Consider the following 18544-nt stretch of genomic DNA (forward strand, 5'->3'; position numbering starts at 1 on the left):
ATTTAACTTCACTCAGGCCTGAACGGCCATTAATAACGGGAAAGCCGCCCATCCTTTTTTTTCTTGGGCGCTTTTCAGCTTGGTGCCTTCGGGACAGAATTTGCACTTCGCGCGGGCAGATTCCGTTCACGGAGCACTTCCGGTTTGGCCCGGAAGTGGGTGAACCATCGCCAACAGTGTGCGTCGCTCTACCCTTTTCCTATCTCTAGCGTAAATGGCCTTCGCCTCCTCGATAAAGGCGACGGTAGGGAGCGGTTGCCCCTCCCGCTGTAGTCCTTTGCCCTATATAAAGTTGGCGGGTGCGTCCACTTTCCTCTCCTCCCTCCCTGCTTGTCTTTCATACGCTGTGGCGTTAATTGTTTTTTCTGATTGCGGTTCGGTTCTAAAGTGTTCACACCCCGCATTTAAGCATAAAAGCACATTTCCATTTGGCCCGCCTGAACGCATGAGCTTTCCGTCCCGTCAGTGTTTGTGGTATAATCCGATTGGTGCACTTTGCCCACAGAGGGGAAAGATCGCAAAGCCGCGGCTCTCGGCGACCTTGCCCTCTACCAAGATGGCGGCAGAAGCGTCCGCGGACGTGGCGCCCGTAAGCGTTCCTTGCTGAGGCGCTTTCTGCCAGAAACAAGGATGGCGGCCGGGGTGGGTGGGAAGCGGCCTAACGAAGAGGGTGGAGCAAATGGAGCAGGAAATGACGGTTTGTTTTTCCGGAAGTGGCTGTCAGGGAGAATGGAGTTAGGGGGCTGCAGGGTGAGGGAGGCCTTCCCCGCAGTGGGGCAGGGCTGGCCAGGCTCCTCGGAGAAGGGGAGGGTTGGGTTTCCCCTCTCTCGGAGAGCTCACATTTGTCCCCCAGGAGCGGAGCGGGAGGGTCTCTTTCCTCCTCTTGAGCGTAGTGGGAGGTTGGTAGAGCGGCTCTCTCGTCCCCTCAGCTGGATAAGCTAGTGGGGAGAAGCGGAATCTGACCCCCTTCCTGGGTGGAAGTTCCTAAAAGGCCCTTGCACTGTCTTCATAAATTCGCCCTTCCTCTTACTTTAGTGTTATTGAGGGGGCCATAAAGTATGTTCCAGCAGCCTTAGTTTGAGGCAGGGCTTCCCTTCCCCAGCTGCATTCTACAGAGGTGGGTGGGGATGCCAGTGAACCTGCATCCTGTGCTGACCTCCTGTTTTTTTCCTGTCCTCCTTCAGGTTGCATTTGAGAAGGATGGTGTCTATTTACACACCAGCGCAAAGCGTCATCCCGACCAGGACTCCCTGATTCCGGGGGTTATCCGCATAATTGAGAAGGTTGGTTGAGGTGGGATACAGGTTGGGGTTGGAAAAGGGATGAGGGAAGGGTTTTTGCACCCAAGGTAGTAAAAAGGTCAGTACATGTGGTGTGGGGTGGTAGAATTTGGTCGGTATAGATTTCAGTATTCTGAGTACAGCGGGCTTTGATTTTAAAGACTGTTCCTAGCGCTTGTGATTTCAGAAGTAGGCTTGAAAAACTGTAAGCTGTGCCTGGTGACATTGTGAAAAGGTGTAGGCAGTACCTGGTGACATCTTGGAATACAGAGTGGGTGTAGGCTTGAACAGATTTTCCACTAATTGGGGATGAGTCACTTTCGTAGGAGAAGGAAGAGGTATATAGAGGTGGCAATCCTTAGTGCTTAACATAGTTTCTTATTCTTCCCTGAGGCTTGGAGAATCAGTAATGCTATTTGACTTTCCTTAAACTTATATCATCTAGGTGATCAAATTCAGATTGCCTTGTTACAGCATCTGGATTATTTTAGTAAAGTGTGTGTACACAGTTATGGATATCTTTTTTATGACTCTCTCATGAGACTGTCTTTCTCCTTTTATTCAGGGCTCGGATACTTTGCTACAATGGACACCCATAGAAGAGTCATCAGATGCTGCTCAGATCACATATACCAAGAAGGTGAGGCCCTCTTTCTTGCTGGTATAAACTTCTACTGGTATGTTAAATCTTCATCACATTGTGTTCTAATAACTTAAGTAATAAAACATCGTCTAAATAAAACATTATTTAGACTAGTGATTCATTAAAAAGTTTTGCCTGTATTGGGAACTGGTGCTTTAGTTTCCTTGTTCTTTTCATATCGCATTGCCATAGCCTCTCAAAAATGGTAGATTTTTAAATTGGTTTCTGGGGGAAAGAGCTGTAGGACTGTGGAGCAGCTGCTGGGACTTCCCCACCATTTGAGTTGGTGTAGTTAGATAGCTGTTCTGGGCTTCATTCCCATTAACCAGGACGCAAAGCTGCAAATGTTTTTCAGGAATGTGCCTTTACTACTTTATGATTTCCACACAGGGGTCTATTCCCTGCTTTCTCCACCCCACCCCCTCTCTAGGAGGATCATGGAAAATGAAGTGATGAGGATATGCCAGTTCTCTGCTGTTCTATTTTCTAGAAAGGATACCATCTTTTCCTCCTCTGCTGATCAGAGCCAGTCCTGGAAATGGTAGCACAGAAAAAGTATCCTGTGATATAGTTAAACCAGCAGAAATGTTGGACATTTGAAACTTCTTTATATTGAGTCAAACAACTGGCTCAGGGCTGCCCACTACAATTGGTGGTGGCTCTCCAAAGCATCAGACGGAGATCTTTCTCAGTCCTCCTGCACTAGATCTCTTTAATTGGAAATGCCAGGGACTGAGACTTTCTATATGCAAAGTATTACTGATTCTTATGTTTTAAGACAGGAACACCCTAGGGAAGCGCTTATATCTTTAGATGCTCATTTATGGTTTTACTCAGGATGGGGAATGATCTTCTATACTGTTTCCCATTCTCTTTACATATAACAGTGCATTATTTTTTTTCCCTAACAAGGAGGACTGTGTTTAGCGAATCCTGTGAGTTCTCCTTTATTTCTCATCCTAGGAAGTAGCCCCTCCATTGTGATGCAGAAAGGGAGCAGGGCAATTTCAGGTCTGTTAATGTTCATAAAGACAGGAATGTACTTCTGTTTAAAGAGGAGTCTGTTCTTCCACACCTTCCACACTCAAATTCCTCTTAGTGAGACCAAGAGTTCAACGTGTATTCCATTGAATTCTTAATTTGTGTGAGCACCTCCTTGAAGATCATGATGAAATATAAGGAATTGGGTAGCTTCTGAAAGCCCTGATCTCTCTTTCCATTTTCCAGGACCCCGTGGGCTGCCAGACCGAAGAAGAAATCTTTGATCCGGGGTATGAACCCGACTGGGCTGTGATCAGTACAGTGGGGACCCGGGGTCGGGCTCAAGAGGAAACAAATGGTAATCAAAAAGAGGACAGGGATGTTTGCCCCTTGGTATACTTAAGTGGCATAATACAGGGATTTCTGGTAAAGATGCAACAAGGGATACAGGATGGAGGTAGGGGAGAAGAGGTAGCCGGCAGATGTGGTATATTCTTTTCTCGTTCTCTTGACATCATTCCTTTTATATTTGTGCTTGGCTTTCCCCTCTCCGGCAGCTTCCGGGCCCAAATCTCCGGTCCCACGTGGTCAGTGGGCCTTCTCCCTCAGCTTGTCTGAGCTGAAATCCATCCGCAAGAGCAAGCCAGGTTTGGGCTGGTCATACCTCATCTTCATCACCAAAGATGGCATCTCCATCCAAGCCCTGCATTTCCACCGTGGAGGCACCAAAGCCCTGCTCAAGGCCCTCTGCAAATACGTTATCTTAGCCACGTGAGTGAGGGTGGTGCTGGGTACCTTATTTGTTCAAAAGATAAAGCGGAGGAAGTAAAGAGAAAGCTCTTAAGTCAGATGTGGAAGGCGCTGCCCCACTAGCCTTCGACATCTGGGCTGCATTACTCAGGATTGAGGCAGTCAGTTTGCATGAACTTGGATGCAGGAAGCACTTTCCCCAGCACTGCAAAATAAAGAAGAAAAATAGTAAATTAGTTGGACTCAGACTGGCGTAAAATGTTTTCACAATTGCTTTTTAAAAGCAACAATGATGAGGCCATCCTTAGGAAGGGGATGTGATAGGTGCAGAGCCATCACTGAAAAGGCCCTGCCCATGGTGCTCATTCACTCATGGACCTGAAAGGAGGGCCTCTGATTTCGCTAATTTTGCAGCTTGTCCAGTTGCCGGTGGTCCTTCAGATAACCTAACAGTTTCTGGAAGGCAATAAACTCACTCTGGTTTCTCTTCTCACCTTACAGCTCCCCCAAAGATTCCCGCCTCTACTTGGTTTACACACATGATTCGTACGCCCTCTCCCACTCCTTCGATGAGCTTCAACTCTTCGATGACAGCTCTTCCAACCTTGTGTCGGTGAGGCCCTTCTCCAAAATGCCCTGCAACTGTGACTTAAGTTCTAGTTCAGTGGTTCCCAATTAGCAAAGTACTGCAGACCCTCTGTTTTTGAAAAGCCAAGTCATGGAACCCCCTACTTCTGAAAATGTTGATATCCCTGTGGTAGTTTTGTTATGTGAATGGCGCCACCATACCCTCCAACATGTCCCAGTGCAAAAAATGGAGACGCATGTCTTCCAGGCCATGCTCCTGCATGAGTCATGTGACCCGCATGAGAGCACGACTCCCCAAAACAGGATGGATATGTGCCATGGACCTCCTGGTCAGGGGTCCGCAGACCACTAATTGGGAACCACTGTTCTAGAGGATTAGAATGCAGAGAGGCTGTGTTTGTGTGGCCTGGTTCTGTGGGAGAAATCTAAAGACTTGTGGCAGTGGGATTATGTGGGAAGGGACAAAAGCTATAAACAGGGAGACTTGTCTGTTGTAGGTGCTGACACTGGTTAGAGCAGGGAGTTATGGGAACATGGGCTCCTGGGTTTCCTTGAATGAATTATATTAGTACAAGTTACAGGTAGGTAGCCTTGTTGGTCTGCCATAGTTGAAACAATATAAAAAAATTCCTTCCAGTAGCACCTTAGAGACCAACTTTGTTATGTAAGTATGAGCTTTAGTGTGCATGCACACTTCTTTAGATACACTGAAACAGAAGTCACCAGACCCTTATATATAGTGAGAGGGTGGGGAGGGGTATTACTCAGAAGGGTGGTGGGAATGGGTGATTGGCTGATAGGTGTGGCAAACCTGTTGATGACTGTTAACGACTGCAATTGGTCTTACAGGAAAAAGCAAGGGGTGAGATGGCTAAAAATAGCTTTATCATGTATAATGAGATAAGAATCCAATGTCTCTATGCAGACCAGGTCTCTCCATGGTTTTAAGTTTGGATACACACACACACACACACACACACACACACACACACAGAAAGGCAGTGATGGTAAAAAGTTGGTGTGTGTTTTGTATCTGGAATATTGATTATTGATGCAGAGCTGTGAAACCCAAATTGAATCTTAATTCAGCAAGGCTAGAATTGAGCAGCAAGCCAAAGGTGACATGCGGCTTCTTCTTTTTTAAGCCACCTTCTCTTTCCCTAGCGGTTCCTGCAGGATCCTTATGCTGCCACGTTCGGTGGCTTCTCCAAAGTCACCAACTTCTTCCGTGGGGCTCTGCACCATGAGGACGGCGTCATCCAGCATTCCCATGGCGACCCAGCTGCTGCCAATGTTGAGGATGAGACAGGCTTTGAAGTTATCACCTGTGTGAGTGTTGGAACAGGTAGCTCCACTTTGGGGCGGTGGAGGGGGAGAGGAATGGCACCCAGTGTTTGTGTGTGCTTCTCTGTAGGCTGAGCTAATCTTTGGCCATCTTCTTTTACTCCCAGCCACCCGCTCACACCTACTTGCTTATGATTGCACCAGAGGTGACTATTTGGTGGTTGTGGGGGAAGTGTGAGAAAGGAAATGGGGGTGAATGCCAGAGAGATGGAAGGGTGGACATGAGTCCCTGTGCAAGAAAGCCCTTTCCATTGAGCGAGGACCAAGCAATCCATTCACACAGAGGCCTAAGGAGATTTGCATCATGCTCACCCCAAACCCACCACCATCACACTACAACATTACAAGGCAGGCTTGGTAGTTGAAGCAGTTAGCCTCGTCTAAATGGTTTGTGCGTGGAGCGAGGCCTCTGTTGACCTCATTCTTCCTTGGAGCAGAATCCAGGGCCTTGAGCTTCCATGAATATACATATGACTGACGAGGTAATTCCTGAGGGCTAGAGAAGCAAGACTGTGGCTTCAAAAATGCTCTGATATCAACCCATGTGTTCTTGGAACCCTCACGTTCTGCAGAAGCTTATTGGGGAATCTAAGGCAAGAGGATCAGTAAGAGTGGGCAAACTTGTAAAAGTAAACTTTCCAAAGTTGCTGATCTTCCTCCACAGCATGCACCAATCTGAAATGCTTTCTGCTTGTCTTCTAGACCAGTTCTTCCCAATTAGATAAGTGCTGTGGACACCCTGCTTTTCAAAAGCCAAGCCATGGACCCCCACTTTTGAAAATTCTGATCTCTCTGTGGTAGTTTTTGTTGTGTTGTGGTAGTTGTTTTATTATGTGCCACGGACCCCCTGGGTAGGTTTTGCAGACTCCCTGGGTTCCGTGGATCCCACCATTTAGGAACCACTGGTCTAGACGCAAACGTAGACAGGCACCCTAGAAAGTTTATTCCAATCCTTCCAACGGTGCAGGGATTTTTCAGCAGGCATGCGTCAACATAAAAGAGAGGTCCCCTCTCCCTCACCAGTCACCCCTTTATTGTCTCCATACCCCTTGGGAGGTGTCTTTCCCTGACACTTCTTTTTAAGTTCCTTCCTCTTTTCTGCCCCGGCAGCAGGCACGGCTAGGAGAGCGTCCGTCTGTCCAGCGGGAGGCTCCTGTCTCGGAGCAGGAATGGGAGCAGCACTTGGACCCAGATGGGCGTGTGAGGGACCCCGTTGCCTTGCGCAGAAGGATCTTTGCTGGGGTGAGGCCTGTGGGGAGGAGAGGGCGAGGGGCCCTTGGTTACAGGGGGAATTGGGGGTCTGTGCAGAAGCACGAGTGGCTGCTTGTCAGGCCAGGGATAAATGCAGCGTGGGGCCGTGTTGGTTTCCTTCCCAACATCTTAGTGTCGTTCTTTGACACTTGGCCTAATTCACCTTCTCCCCCCCCCCCCCCATGCTCCTCTTCCAGGGTCTCAACATGTCATCACGCAAAGAAGCCTGGAAATGCCTTTTGGGCTATTACTCATGGGACAACACCAGTGAAGAAAACAAGGCACAAGTGAGGCGGAAAACGTAAGTCTGGGTCAGGGTTATGGGGAAGCCAAAGGAGTACTGGAACTGGGGTTTGGAAGGAGGTGATCAGTCAGCATTTAAGCCTCTGGACTCTCTTAACAACTTCCTCCCCACGTGTGTCCACAGGGATGAGTACTTCCGCATGAAACTACAGTGGAAGTCGGTCAGCGAGGAACAGGAACAGCGGAACTCCTTGCTACGTGGCTACCGCAGCCTGATTGGTCAGTATAAGTTCTGGCTATTGTTCCTCATTTGTTAGGAGTTCAACACCCCTCTTTGTCACAAGAGATATCCTTGCTTCATTTTTCTTTTTCATCCTCTTTCCCCTGCCTGACAGCACAGCCTTGTGTGCACACAGCAAGAGGTTGGCGATCATAAAAACACTCTGTGGTAACAAGTGGTCTATATGCAAAAGACCTGCTGGATCAGTCCAAAGGGCTACCTAGTTTTTTGTCACCCTGTTTCCAGCAGTGGCCGGCCAGATAGATGCATTAAGAGAGCCCACAAGCAGGAAGCGAAGGCAACAGTTCTCTCTAGCAACAGGAATTCAAGAGGGGGATATACTACTTCTGAGGATGGATGTTCTCTTTAGCATTTGTGGCTATTAGCTGATAAATGAGAGCATTAAAACCCGTGCTCTATGAATCTATCTTCCTTTCAATGCCATCTAAGCCAGCAGCCAGCACCACATCTCGTGGCAGTAAAATTAATGGATGAATTATGCATTGTGTGAAGAGCCATTTTCTTTTATCCATCCTGCATCGATTGCCAATCAATTTAAGTGACATTCGCATTCCAGGATTGTGGGAGGAGGGGGAGAATCTCACTCTTTTTCTCTCTCTCCCCACAGAATTCATAACTTTATAAACTTCTGTTTTGCCCCAATCATCTCTTTCTAAACTAAATGGATCTAAACACTTTTGCCTCATCTCTTAGAGTGCCTTTATTTTTTGGCTGCTTGGCTTTCTGCACCTTTCCCTTCTCTAAAATAGATCTTTTTAAAGGACGGGACTAGCAATGGAGGCTGGTCCTTTAGGGCAAATGGAGCACTGCCCTGCCAAACTCATTCTGCCCTTAGCTAGCACCCTGGATGGGGACAAAACTAGACTGGGCAAAGGTCGTAGCACAATAGTCAGAGCCTCTGTTTTGCATGCAAAAGGTCCCAGGTTCAATCCCCAGTGTCTCCAGATGGGGCTGGCAGAGAATTTGGTCTGAAGCCACGGAGGGCTGCTGCTAGTCACTGTAGGTAGCTGCACCTGTGGACTGACCCTGCATAAAGCACCTTCCTGTCTTCCCAGAATTAGTTGGCTCTCATTGGCTCTGATTCCACCTGCTGTTGGTCTCTCCGCCTTCTGCCCCATGAGGCATCAGCCACCACATTGGGGTGGGGGCAGGCCTAGCAGAATTGCACATAGTTTTCCAAATGTGACCAGTCCATAGACTTCCATAAAGGTGTTAGGACAGCCAAGCTGTCTTACTTTCAAAACATGGCATAAGTGTGCAACCCCCCCCCCCTTTTAAGGGGAAGTACCATGACTTTAGCTTGGAGCTTTCTGCATAAAAAGTCTTTGCTCTGCCACTGAGCTTGGGAGCCCCTGGAGCTTTTCCTGTGGTTGTGCTTCTGCAGCTCCTCTCAGCTGTGTGTTGCTACTTCCTCTCACTCGTTTGCCTCATTACTGTCCTGTATTCGTCATCGCTTTGAGTGGCCTTTGGCAGAAAGGCAATAAACAAGTTTTATGGATAATTCCTGGGGGGTGTATGTCTGCCTTTGCAGAAAGAGACGTGAGCCGCACGGATAGGAACAACAAATTCTATGAGGGCAGCGAGAACCCTGGCCTAGTGCTCCTGAATGATGTGCTGATGACGTACTGCATGTACAACTTTGACCTGGGTGAGTCTGGAGGTGGGGAGGGAACGCCAGCAGTGCGCCATTGTAGAAGCAGCTCAGGTTTGGGAGTCTTTGGTTGCTTGGCCTAGGAGGGCCCCTTAACTACCGTGGGGGAAGGGGAGAGTTGGAATCCAAAATCTCTGGAGGGCACCAGCACAGGGAAGACTGTTGCAGCCTTTTGCTAGGTTGGAGGTGGTATGTACCATCTCTGATCCGGTCATGCTAAGTGGCAGCAGAATGCATTCCAGAATCTCCCATGGTGTCCCAAGGGACTTGTACGTTTTCAGATGCCGCTATGCTCCCTTCTACCCCTCACTAGTCAAATCCAGAGATTTTGGACCACAACTCCCATCAGCCCCAGCTGGCGCTGCCATGCTATGCTGATGGAAGTTGTAGTCCAAAGCATCTGTAGCTCACCAGATTGGGGGAGGCTAGTCTGCAGTAAGAGTGCCTTTTGTGGATGATTCCCTTAATGGTCTAGGCTACCCCAACAGTTGGCTGTTCTTGATCTTGGGCCCAAGTACTGCTGTGTGTATTCTGTGCTAAAATAAACCCATCACCTGTTTTCAAGCTTCACACAGCCACGTGGACTAGAAACTTGACTCTAGTATTCATTCCCCCCCCCCCCCATGAAAATGAAAACTGAAATACTTGGGATACTGAATTCCATGCTGAGAAGTATGCACAATGCAGACAGCCCTGCAGACTTCTCCAGCTAGTCTTTTATGGGTCCTCTTAGCGCTCTGAACCCTCACCAGTCCCGTAATTGTATCACTCATCCCGTCATGCTGCAACACCCTAGTAGAAAGAGAAAATAACTTGGTGGGCCTGCAGCTTCAGTTGTAAAACCCAGTGGCTTCATGTCTTTTGCTTCCTTGCACAGGCTACGTCCAAGGCATGAGTGACCTCCTGTCCCCCATTCTCTACGTCACCCAGAATGAAGTGGATGCCTTCTGGTGTTTCTGTGGTTTTATGGAGCTGGTGGTGAGTACATGGCCTGGGAGAGCTCAGAAAGGGCCTTGCAGCTGTTCCAAATGTCACCTTCTTTCCATAAACTTGTCCATGTACTCTCACTTTCTGCCCACAGCACCGCAATTTTGAAGAAAGCCAGGAGTCCATGAAGCGACAGCTGTCTCAGCTCAATTTGCTCCTCAGGGTGCTGGACCCCCCACTCTGTGACTTCCTAGGTACTTGTGCGTCTAGTTCTGGGACTGCTGAAATCTGGGTGGTTTTAACATATGTTGTCTGGAAAGGACAGGTCTCCTATTGTGGGTGCTTGTTTTTAATAATGAAATATAGTAGGTGAATTTGGAGCTCCTAGTTATTCAGGTCCACAAACTGAGCTCTTGCCTACAAAATCACCACTTTCTTTGCTTTTTATTTTTCTTCACTTCCCCAGCTTTGTATAACATCTTCCCTGATGAAGAGTTCTGGATAACTCAAAAGCTTGCCACAGTTGTGTCTCATTTTGACTGGTTTCAATAAAAGGGTGTAGGTAGGGGATCAGTTAATTATTTTGGGGCTCTTTCATTTAGTCTCTGGCTAATTCCTTCGAAAGCTTAAAGGAAGCAAAGACCGAAGCAAGTGAGGCGTTTCTTAATCTTTGGAATTCTTGATTGTATAAAACAATCTGTTACTGACTCCTCCTGCCCTTCTTGGCTACTTCTCTCAGACTCTAAGGAATCTGGCACCTTTTGTTTCTGCTTCCGATGGATCTTGATCTGGTTCAAGAGGGAATTTGCCTTCTCTGAAATTCTTCAGCTATGGGAGGTGAGACTGAATTAAGAGAAACGGGTTTGTTTTTGTTTGTTTTATGTGGGGAGAGGATCTCTGGCTGGGGAAAACATAAGTTACATTGTCATGATGGGATTTCAGCATTGGAAAGGCAAGAAAAATGGGAACAGGAGAGAGAATAAACAGACTTCTGGTTTGCAGTGTTGGGGTTTGAAAGTAAAGAAGGCAGCAGGGAGGGATGTTTTCTGAAGAACGCAGCCTCAGCCAGTTTGGCTAATGGCAAGGCATTATAGCTGTTGTCCAGTGGTTTTCAACAAGCGTGCCGTGGCAACTTGGGGTGCTGTGAATGACGGTCAGGGGTGCTGCAGGCAACACTGGCCTCTGTCCCTTTTTCCTTCCCTCCCTCCTCTGATGCCCTCTTGTGTCTGCCTCCCAAAGGCTTGCACATCTGTTCGTTGCAGTAGCCCTGGCTACAAGCTCCCCAGGCAAATGGTGCTTCTGGGGCTGGCCAGGGGGTACCTCCCAGGTCCCTGTGGGGCAGTGTGAGGAGGTACCTCTCTTTGGGGCGGGGGCAGCTCAAAGACCAGGGGCAGCAGCTGCGGCTGCCCAGAGGGCTCCTAAGGAGAGGAGGCTGAGGCCGCACTCCACAAGGGAGGGTGTTTGAAAAAAGGTGAAAGGCTGTCGGCTCTGCAGGCAAGGGGTGGCATAACGGCTCCTGAGCCCCACAGGGGTGCCGCAGAAAGGATGTAGTTGGTCAAGGGAGATAGGTCCTTTAAAAGGTTGAAAACCTCCTCTGTAGTCTATCAACATCTTGAGGGCCACAGGTTCCCCCTTCCCAGTCATATACAGTTCCTAGGTGGTCTTCATCTAAGTTCTGGCCAGGCCTGGATGTATTAAGCTTCAGCAAAGTAACTGCATTCTAAGCCTTCCAGCCAAATGTTTCCACAAGCCACTTGAGGGCTGCATCCTCATAGTGCTCCACAGGGATGCCAGCATCCTTCTTACTTCTCCTGACCACAATCCCCTAGCTGCTGGGCTATATATACAGGGAAGGGCCATAGCTCAGTGGTGGAACATCTGCTCTGCATACAGGGGGTCCCGGCTTCAATCTCCAGGTCAGACTAGGAGAGAATCCTGCCTGAAAGAGCTTCTGCCAGTCAGTGTAGACAGTACTGAGGTAGATGGACAAATGGTCTGTCTCAGTGTAAGGCAGCTTCTTGTCATCCTGTCTATAAGAGGCAACCCTTAGTTATCACTGGGTGGGTTTACTTCTGTGGGCATGTTGGCTTTCCATGAGCCTCTTGGTCTCCTCAGTCTATGCTTAGCTGAACAGAGCTGCCGGGCACATCCTGTATCTGCACTTTGAGCATGGGGGTGAAGTGCTTGTGGCACGCAAGCTGAGAGGTACTCCTTGGCACACCCAAAATATCACCTAGGATCTCTAGGAGGACCACCTGGACTGTGCGCTGCAGCCACTTGCCAGGGGTGAGCACTATAGGTGCAGTTTCAGGCCAACAGGATATTGAGAACTTGGAAGGAATATTTGGGAGTGCCTGTGAGTTGCTTGTGTGTGGCTGGACAGTCCAGATTGTAGAGCCCAGCTGCGTCATCCATGGGTTCCTTGGGAAAACCTTTGCCCTCTTCCTTCCCCTCAAACCCCAAAGATCACCTGGTAAACTGGATCAGATGGTTATCCAGTAACTAGTTTTACCACTGGAACTAGTAAATACAGCCTAAAACAAATCAGATGTCTTTAGCTGCAGAGCCTTGCTACAGCCATGAGGAATAGTTGCTTTGGTGTAGAGGTCCGGGTTATTTATAGCTCCTCCAGCTTTCAGTTTCTAACCACCTAGTTCTAAAAAAGGTTCCATGCCTCCCCTTTCGCCCCAGATCAGAACAAGCCTAGTTATTTTAACCCGTACTTAGGCTTTTTAAAAAAGTCACTAAGTATGCAAGGTTGTGTTCAGGAAACAAAAAAAGGAAAGCAAAATGTTGTTTTTCACTTAATTCCTGCTCTAGATGAAGCAGGCAGTGCTGCAGCTTACTTGGTTGCAGGAGAGCCGTATCAGGGAGAAATCTCATTGTCCCTCTTTCTCTTTGACGGAGGAGTGCTGCATGAGTATCTTGCTAAAGCTGGTTTACTCTAACCTGAGCTGTGTTCTTGTCTGGGGCTTAGTCCGAGGGCACAACATGACCAGGCTTCTAGCTAGCCAACACGTATCAGGGATGACTTCCAGCTTCTGGGGGACGTCGCCCACCAACAGCTACAAGCAGCACGTCCCATTAGAAATAGATTCACTCTGGCTAATGCAGAGCCAGACATTAGCAGAGGATTACACCCGGCAGTATGGTACAGAGCACTCCTGACAATGGGTTATGGCGCGCTTCCTCAATCCATGCCGTGTGTCTGTCCCCCTGATCCCAGGTGCTGTGGACGGGACTGCCTTGCCCCAATTTCCACCTGCTGGTGGCTTGTGGTATTCTGGATGCAGAGAGGCAGGCACTCATGAACTCTGGCTTTGGCTTCAATGAGATCCTGAAGGTGAGCACTGTGGAGCTTGGGGGCCTAACTCTTGCCATGTGTGGGCTTGTGTGGGCTTAGGACAGAGGTGGGGAAGCTGTGGCCCTCCAGTAGCTGCTGGACTCCCACTCCCATCAGCAGCAGCCAGCTTGACCAGTGGTCAGGGGCAGTGGGAGCTGTGGTTCAGCAACATCTGGATGACTGCAGGTTCCCCATACCTGCTCTAGTACACTAAGCCGTGCAATATTCGTAGGTGGTTTTCTTTAAAGAAGCAAAAGGTGATTTATGCGCTACACCTGCTTCTGAAAAGTATGGTCAGGGTTGCTCTGAAGGCTCAAAAGCCAAAACAAAGAAGGGCCCCATTCATTTTTCCTCACTTCCTCCCCACCTTGTGGCTCTTCGTTTTCTTGGGCCTGGCTCCATTCTGCCTTTGCACCACACTGCAAAGTTCCTGCTGAACGCTTAGATGGCAGACGAGCCATAGTACGATCCATCTGTTTGGTTAAGGAGCAATGCTCATCTTTCCCCCCACAGATCTCAGTCTTCCCCAGGAGCATCTTGAGCTTGGCCCTTTGCCTTTCTATATACCTGGCTTTCCTCTGTAAGGCTTTCCCAGTCCACTTTGCATAGCACATTCCTGACTAATGCCGCTTGTATTTTTCCAGTTACAGCATTATAACTGGAAGGTCTTTTCCAGAAATATATAAACAACCCTTTACCACAACCTGCCCTTCTCTCTCTCTCTCTCTCTCTCTCTCTCTCTCTCTCTCTCTCAAAAAAAAGTGCATTTCTTTGTGTGTTTCCCCCCTCCTCTTTGTTGTTCCTAGTTAGCCTTCTGAGTTTCTTGATTTCTGTGTCTGCATTTTCACAGCACATCAATGAGCTTACCATGAAGATGAGTGTGGAAGACATCTTATGCCGGGCTGAGGCGATCTACAGGCAGCTGGCAGCCACTCCAGTGAGTCTTGCGCTCCCCCCGCCCCCCAGTCCAGCATGAATGAAGACCTCTGTACCTTGGTATCCTCTGAGGAGGCGTGGAGCCTCTAGGCATTCCTTAATGCTGCACACCCTGGGCAAGCCAACAGTCCTCTATCCTTACCCTTGGCCACCTCATAGCAAAAGGGATACATAAAATAATCATGATCTAGCTAGCAAGCATCTCGCTTGCTCAGGGAGACACATTAAGCAAAATGGAAATGCAGATGGTTCCCCTTGTGTCTTCAAAATATAGCGCTACTGAGAGCAGATTTAAACATAAGGGTTGCCAAATGGGAGGCCCCAAAACTCAGCACAGTAGGCCCTCCATGCCATGCATGTCATCTTTCCTTACAAACAAAAATGCTTGCTGCCTGGAGTGTTGCTGACTAGGGAGCCAGCCAGCTATACCCTTTCCCAGGGTACTCCATTGCCACACACCCTGGTATCTCTCCCCTACCCCTCCAGTAGTAAGTCAGTATTCTGTGTCCGATGAGCATTCTCAGTCCTTATGATGTTGTTTTTTGAGGGTTTTCCCTGTTTTGGGAGGAGACCCAAAGAATGTTGTTTACATAGACTCTGGGTATTGGACCCCTGTTAACTTTCCCCACTGTTATCTGCATGCTGGAAGTTTAAGCTGGGGTGCTGAAGACACTGCTCAGGAAACACACGCAGTTTGGCATTTCAAACCATACATAATCTACAGAATTCACTGCCCCTAGGATGAGGTGATGATACCCTACACACTGGCTGGTGTAGAGTGGTTCTATCCACCATGGCCAGGAGCCATGATGACTAAGGGAAGCCTCCACATTCAGAGGGAGCGAGAAAACCAGTTGCTGGAGGACCCTGCAGGGGAGAGGGCTGCTGCGTCCAGGCTTGAGGGTTGCCAGAAACATCTGGTTGGCCATTGGGCGATAAAGAATCCTGGATTAGATTGACATTTGGTCTTGATCCCGCAGGAATCTTCTTATGTGCCACACTTCAAGGGTTTGGTTTTTGTTGTTGCTTTTTTGTACATCTTATGAAAGGAAGCTAAAATAATGAATTCGGCTCTAAGGGCACATTTGGTGGTGGTTCTCCAAGGTCTCAGACAGAGGTCTTTCCTCTTGCTACGTATTTAATCCTTTCAGCTGGAGATGGCAGTCATTGAACTTGGGGGTTTTCTGCCTGCATGTGGTCCCAGCCTTCATATGCCACTGAAGCAGTGTGAAACCGAGCCACACCACTGTGGCAGAGTGCTTTTGAATCAGGTGTGAGCCAGAGGAGATAACTTTTCCTAACAAATAAAATCTCCACTTTCCCTTTCTCCCAGGATTTACCCCGTAATGTCCAGGAATTGCTGGGGCTCTCTGAGGGCAAATCTCCAACTCCCAGCACTGACACAGCCAGCTCCCCGCAGCCGCTGTCACCCAGCCAGGCCCAGGAGATGGAGCTGACGGACAGTGTTTCCCCAAGCCAGCCAGACAGCAGCATCGAAATCCTGCCTACTGAGGAGGCCTCCACCTCGCAGTCTCTCTCTCCTTGAAAACCTGTTGTTGTTGTTGCTGCTGCTGCCACCAACACCATCTTCTTAACACAAGCACTTTAACCAGATAGGGGTGAGGGCTGGGAAGGGAAGGGAGGCAGAGTAGAGGCTTTGGGGGGGGGTGTTTTTTTTTCCTCCCTGGGGTTTAATTAGTCAAACAAACATCAACCCTCTCTAAAGGCAAGTAGGGCTTGGGAACGGCTGTGTTCTTCCAGAGTTCCCCAGTGCTCAGTGTGCCTTTCCCACAATGCACTGGGGCACGGCCATCTCTCTTAGAATGCAGAAGGGCTCGCTTTTGAGGTCTACTTCCTTCCCGGGATGTGCAGAGACAGAAAGGAGCAAGTTGAAGGCCTCCATGCTTTTCTCTTCCACTTTGGGTTCTGAAGTGTTGCAGCTGAGTCTCCTAAATTCTCCCTTCTGTTCCCACTGCCTTTTTTCGTGACATGCCTGTTTTGCTTCTATGTCATGCACACCTCCCTCTGTGGCATTTGAGGCTTGTCTACTAAGCCTCAATCTGATGGCGACGTCTTTATTATTATTTTTGTTACTGTTTCCGGTTGCTAATGAAACCTGTGCCTCAGCCCACAAAAGCTAGGAAACACAAGTTCTTTGGCAAAGAGAAATGAGGGGCAGCAGATCAGAGCAACTGGAAATGAGGAATCCTTAGCAAGTGGCTAGTTGGTGGAGGGAGGCTTGGTTCTCGCTGAGAAGAACATGGAGTCGGTGATTACGGCAGCGGAGGCTGCAAGGCAGAGCTCTTAGTTCCTTGGTCCTTTGCCAGGGAGTTCCTGTTGACGTAGCTCCTTGTGCTTCCCTCCCTTGGCTGGAAGATTGTCTCCCTCCCTACTTGCCGCATTCCTTTTTTTAGTGGGTTGCTTATGAACTGACAGCAGTTGGATACAAGGGGAAAGGATCTCTGATTTTGTTCTTCTGTGCCTCTCCAGCCTAGCGGGCATGTGGGTTCGATGCTTTGTCTGCATATGCCCCACTTCTGATTATTGAACTGCATCCTTCTCAGCCCTTACCTTGGCTCCTTCATTTCCTTTATAACATAACATTAAAAATGTAGTGTCACTCATTGGTGTTTCTGTATCTTGGATGGAAAACTGCTCCGAGCTGCTCATGTTGGCTGGGCTGAGCTGAGAGGTGTGAGGGAATGAAGGGGCGGGAGTGTTTGACACCCGTTTCCCCTTTCTTCCTAAAATGCTATGTTGCACGGACCTCTGTCTCCCACAGTGCATATGCACTCCTCTTACCTTCGCCTGCATTGCTTATTTAAAACTAGTTTGATCCCTTGGTTCTCCCAAAGATCCCTCAATCATCAAAGTGCTGCTCCTTCCAGAATTGGAATTCCTAGGCTACCCAAAATAGAAGCCCACGATAGCTTTGCCTACTTACAGCTAGGATACACCTGTGTCTTAGTGCATGTAGAAAACCACGGAGTCTGTGTGAGATTACGACATGTCATTTTGCCTTAGGAAGTGTTTCCCAAACTTGTGTCGCCAGTTGTTGTTGGACTACAATTCCCATCATCCCTGCCCCACTGGCCCTGGTGACTAAGGACGATGGGAGTTGTAGTCCAGCAACAGCTGGAGACCCAAGTTTGCGAAACCCTGCTATAAAGTATGGCAGATGAGGTGATTTTTCACTCATTTCTGCCCCCCAGTGTGGGTGCCTCCACACCTCCAAACAAAGCAAGAGCCAGCCTAACCTCCCAAGTGGTGAGTGAGATCATATTACCCCCGCTGTGTTTTCAGTGTAGATTCAGTGGTCTCAGCTGTTGGTTGTCACTTGGAACATAGGAAACGGTGGCCCTCCAGGCTTAAGGAAGGTGCTTCTCTGTCCTGTCTGGAGATGCCAGGAACTGAACTCTAGTCCTGCATACAAAGCACATGCTCTGTTACTGAGCTATGACCCCTCTCCAGCTTCCACGGAACTCATGGATTTTAACCCCTGCAGTACCAAATGTTTTTGTCTTAAAAGGTAAAGGGACCCCTGACCATTAGGCCCAGACAACTCTGGGGTCTTACCCCTTAATAAAGCCTATCTGTTGTTATTGGACTCTTATGGGGGAGAATGGAAGACCTAGCCAAGAGTTCTGGGTTCAGCGAAGGGGGGAAAAGGCAATCTAGAAGGAAGGTGGGGTTTCTGATAAGAAAGGACTTGGAAACTGGAGCTGTTGCCTTTGGCCTGTATGGTTGCGCTGGGAGGTCAAAATAGGTCAAATACTCCGGAGAAGGGATTTAAATTACGTAGTGTATAATGAGATAAAACTTGAGCCATAAAGCTTCTAATTCCTAGCCTTCTGTGTCTCTCAGCCTTCGGGCCAGAGCCTTGTTAGAATAAAATTATAAACTCAAGCCAAAAAGCAGGGGGCCCTGGTCAGCTTAGTTGTCCGAGGCCCAGAGCAAGTGTATCTGGCTGCCCGCCCCCCTACTCTGCAGGGGCCTGATTTCTAGTGCCACTAAGATGCTTGAAAAGAAAAGCAGGCAAGGGACCACCCAAGATTTGCAAGCATGGTAGGTTTCCATCAAAAAGGCCATGTGGGTTTGTTTGTTTGAAAAAGTGTACAGTGGTACCTCGGGTTAAGTACTTAATTCGTTCCGGAGGTCTGTTCTTAACCTGAAACTGTTCTTAACCTGAAGCACCACTAGCTAATGGGGCCTCCTGCTGCCGCCATGCCACCGGAGCACGATGTCTGTTCTCATTCTTAACCTGAAGCATTATTTCTGGGTTAGCGGAGTCTGTAACCTGAAGTGT

General features: G+C 48.6%; 1 protein-coding gene across 6 annotated transcripts; it reads left to right on the plus strand.

The window, feature by feature from the left end:
- Positions 1 to 199: 199 nt before the first annotated feature.
- TBC1D17 (TBC1 domain family member 17) lies at positions 200 to 16862 on the plus strand. 6 transcript variants are annotated; one of them, XM_083708040.1, is made up of 18 exons: positions 200 to 299; positions 506 to 750; positions 1185 to 1283; positions 1846 to 1920; positions 3151 to 3262; positions 3462 to 3675; positions 4156 to 4267; positions 5407 to 5571; positions 6697 to 6828; positions 7035 to 7138; positions 7265 to 7359; positions 8913 to 9029; positions 9910 to 10010; positions 10114 to 10213; positions 10699 to 10796; positions 13186 to 13302; positions 14153 to 14239; positions 15572 to 16862. In XM_083708040.1, exons 1-18 carry the CDS (start codon positions 215 to 217, stop codon positions 15782 to 15784), a joined length of 2271 nt encoding a protein of 756 aa, XP_083564166.1. In that variant the 5' UTR covers positions 200 to 214; the 3' UTR covers positions 15785 to 16862. The 6 variants fall into 6 exon arrangements, with proteins under 6 accessions (XP_083564166.1, XP_083564167.1, XP_083564169.1 ...); XM_083708041.1 differs by having other exon boundaries at positions 6700 to 6828; XM_083708043.1 differs by lacking the exon at positions 200 to 299 and having other exon boundaries at positions 576 to 697; positions 3151 to 3261; positions 3458 to 3675.
- The last annotated feature ends 1682 nt before the right edge of the window (positions 16863 to 18544 follow it).

The sequence above is a fragment of the Podarcis gaigeae genome, assembly GCF_964106915.1.
Source record: "Podarcis gaigeae genome assembly, chromosome: 13".
NCBI lineage: Eukaryota > Metazoa > Chordata > Lepidosauria > Squamata > Lacertidae > Podarcis > Podarcis gaigeae.

Excerpts from the sequence above, each read along its gene's own strand:
- TBC1D17 (XM_083708040.1), top strand. The coding sequence starts at position 215 with ATGGCCTTCGCCTCCTCGATAAAGGCGACGGTAGGGAGCGGTTGCCCC. Across the intron at positions 1,284-1,845 it reads TTATCCGCATAATTGAGAAG|GGCTCGGATACTTTGCTACA; the intron begins GTTGGTTGAGGT and ends CCTTTTATTCAG. Across the intron at positions 10,797-13,185 it reads AAATTCTTCAGCTATGGGAG|GTGCTGTGGACGGGACTGCC; the intron begins GTGAGACTGAAT and ends CCCTGATCCCAG.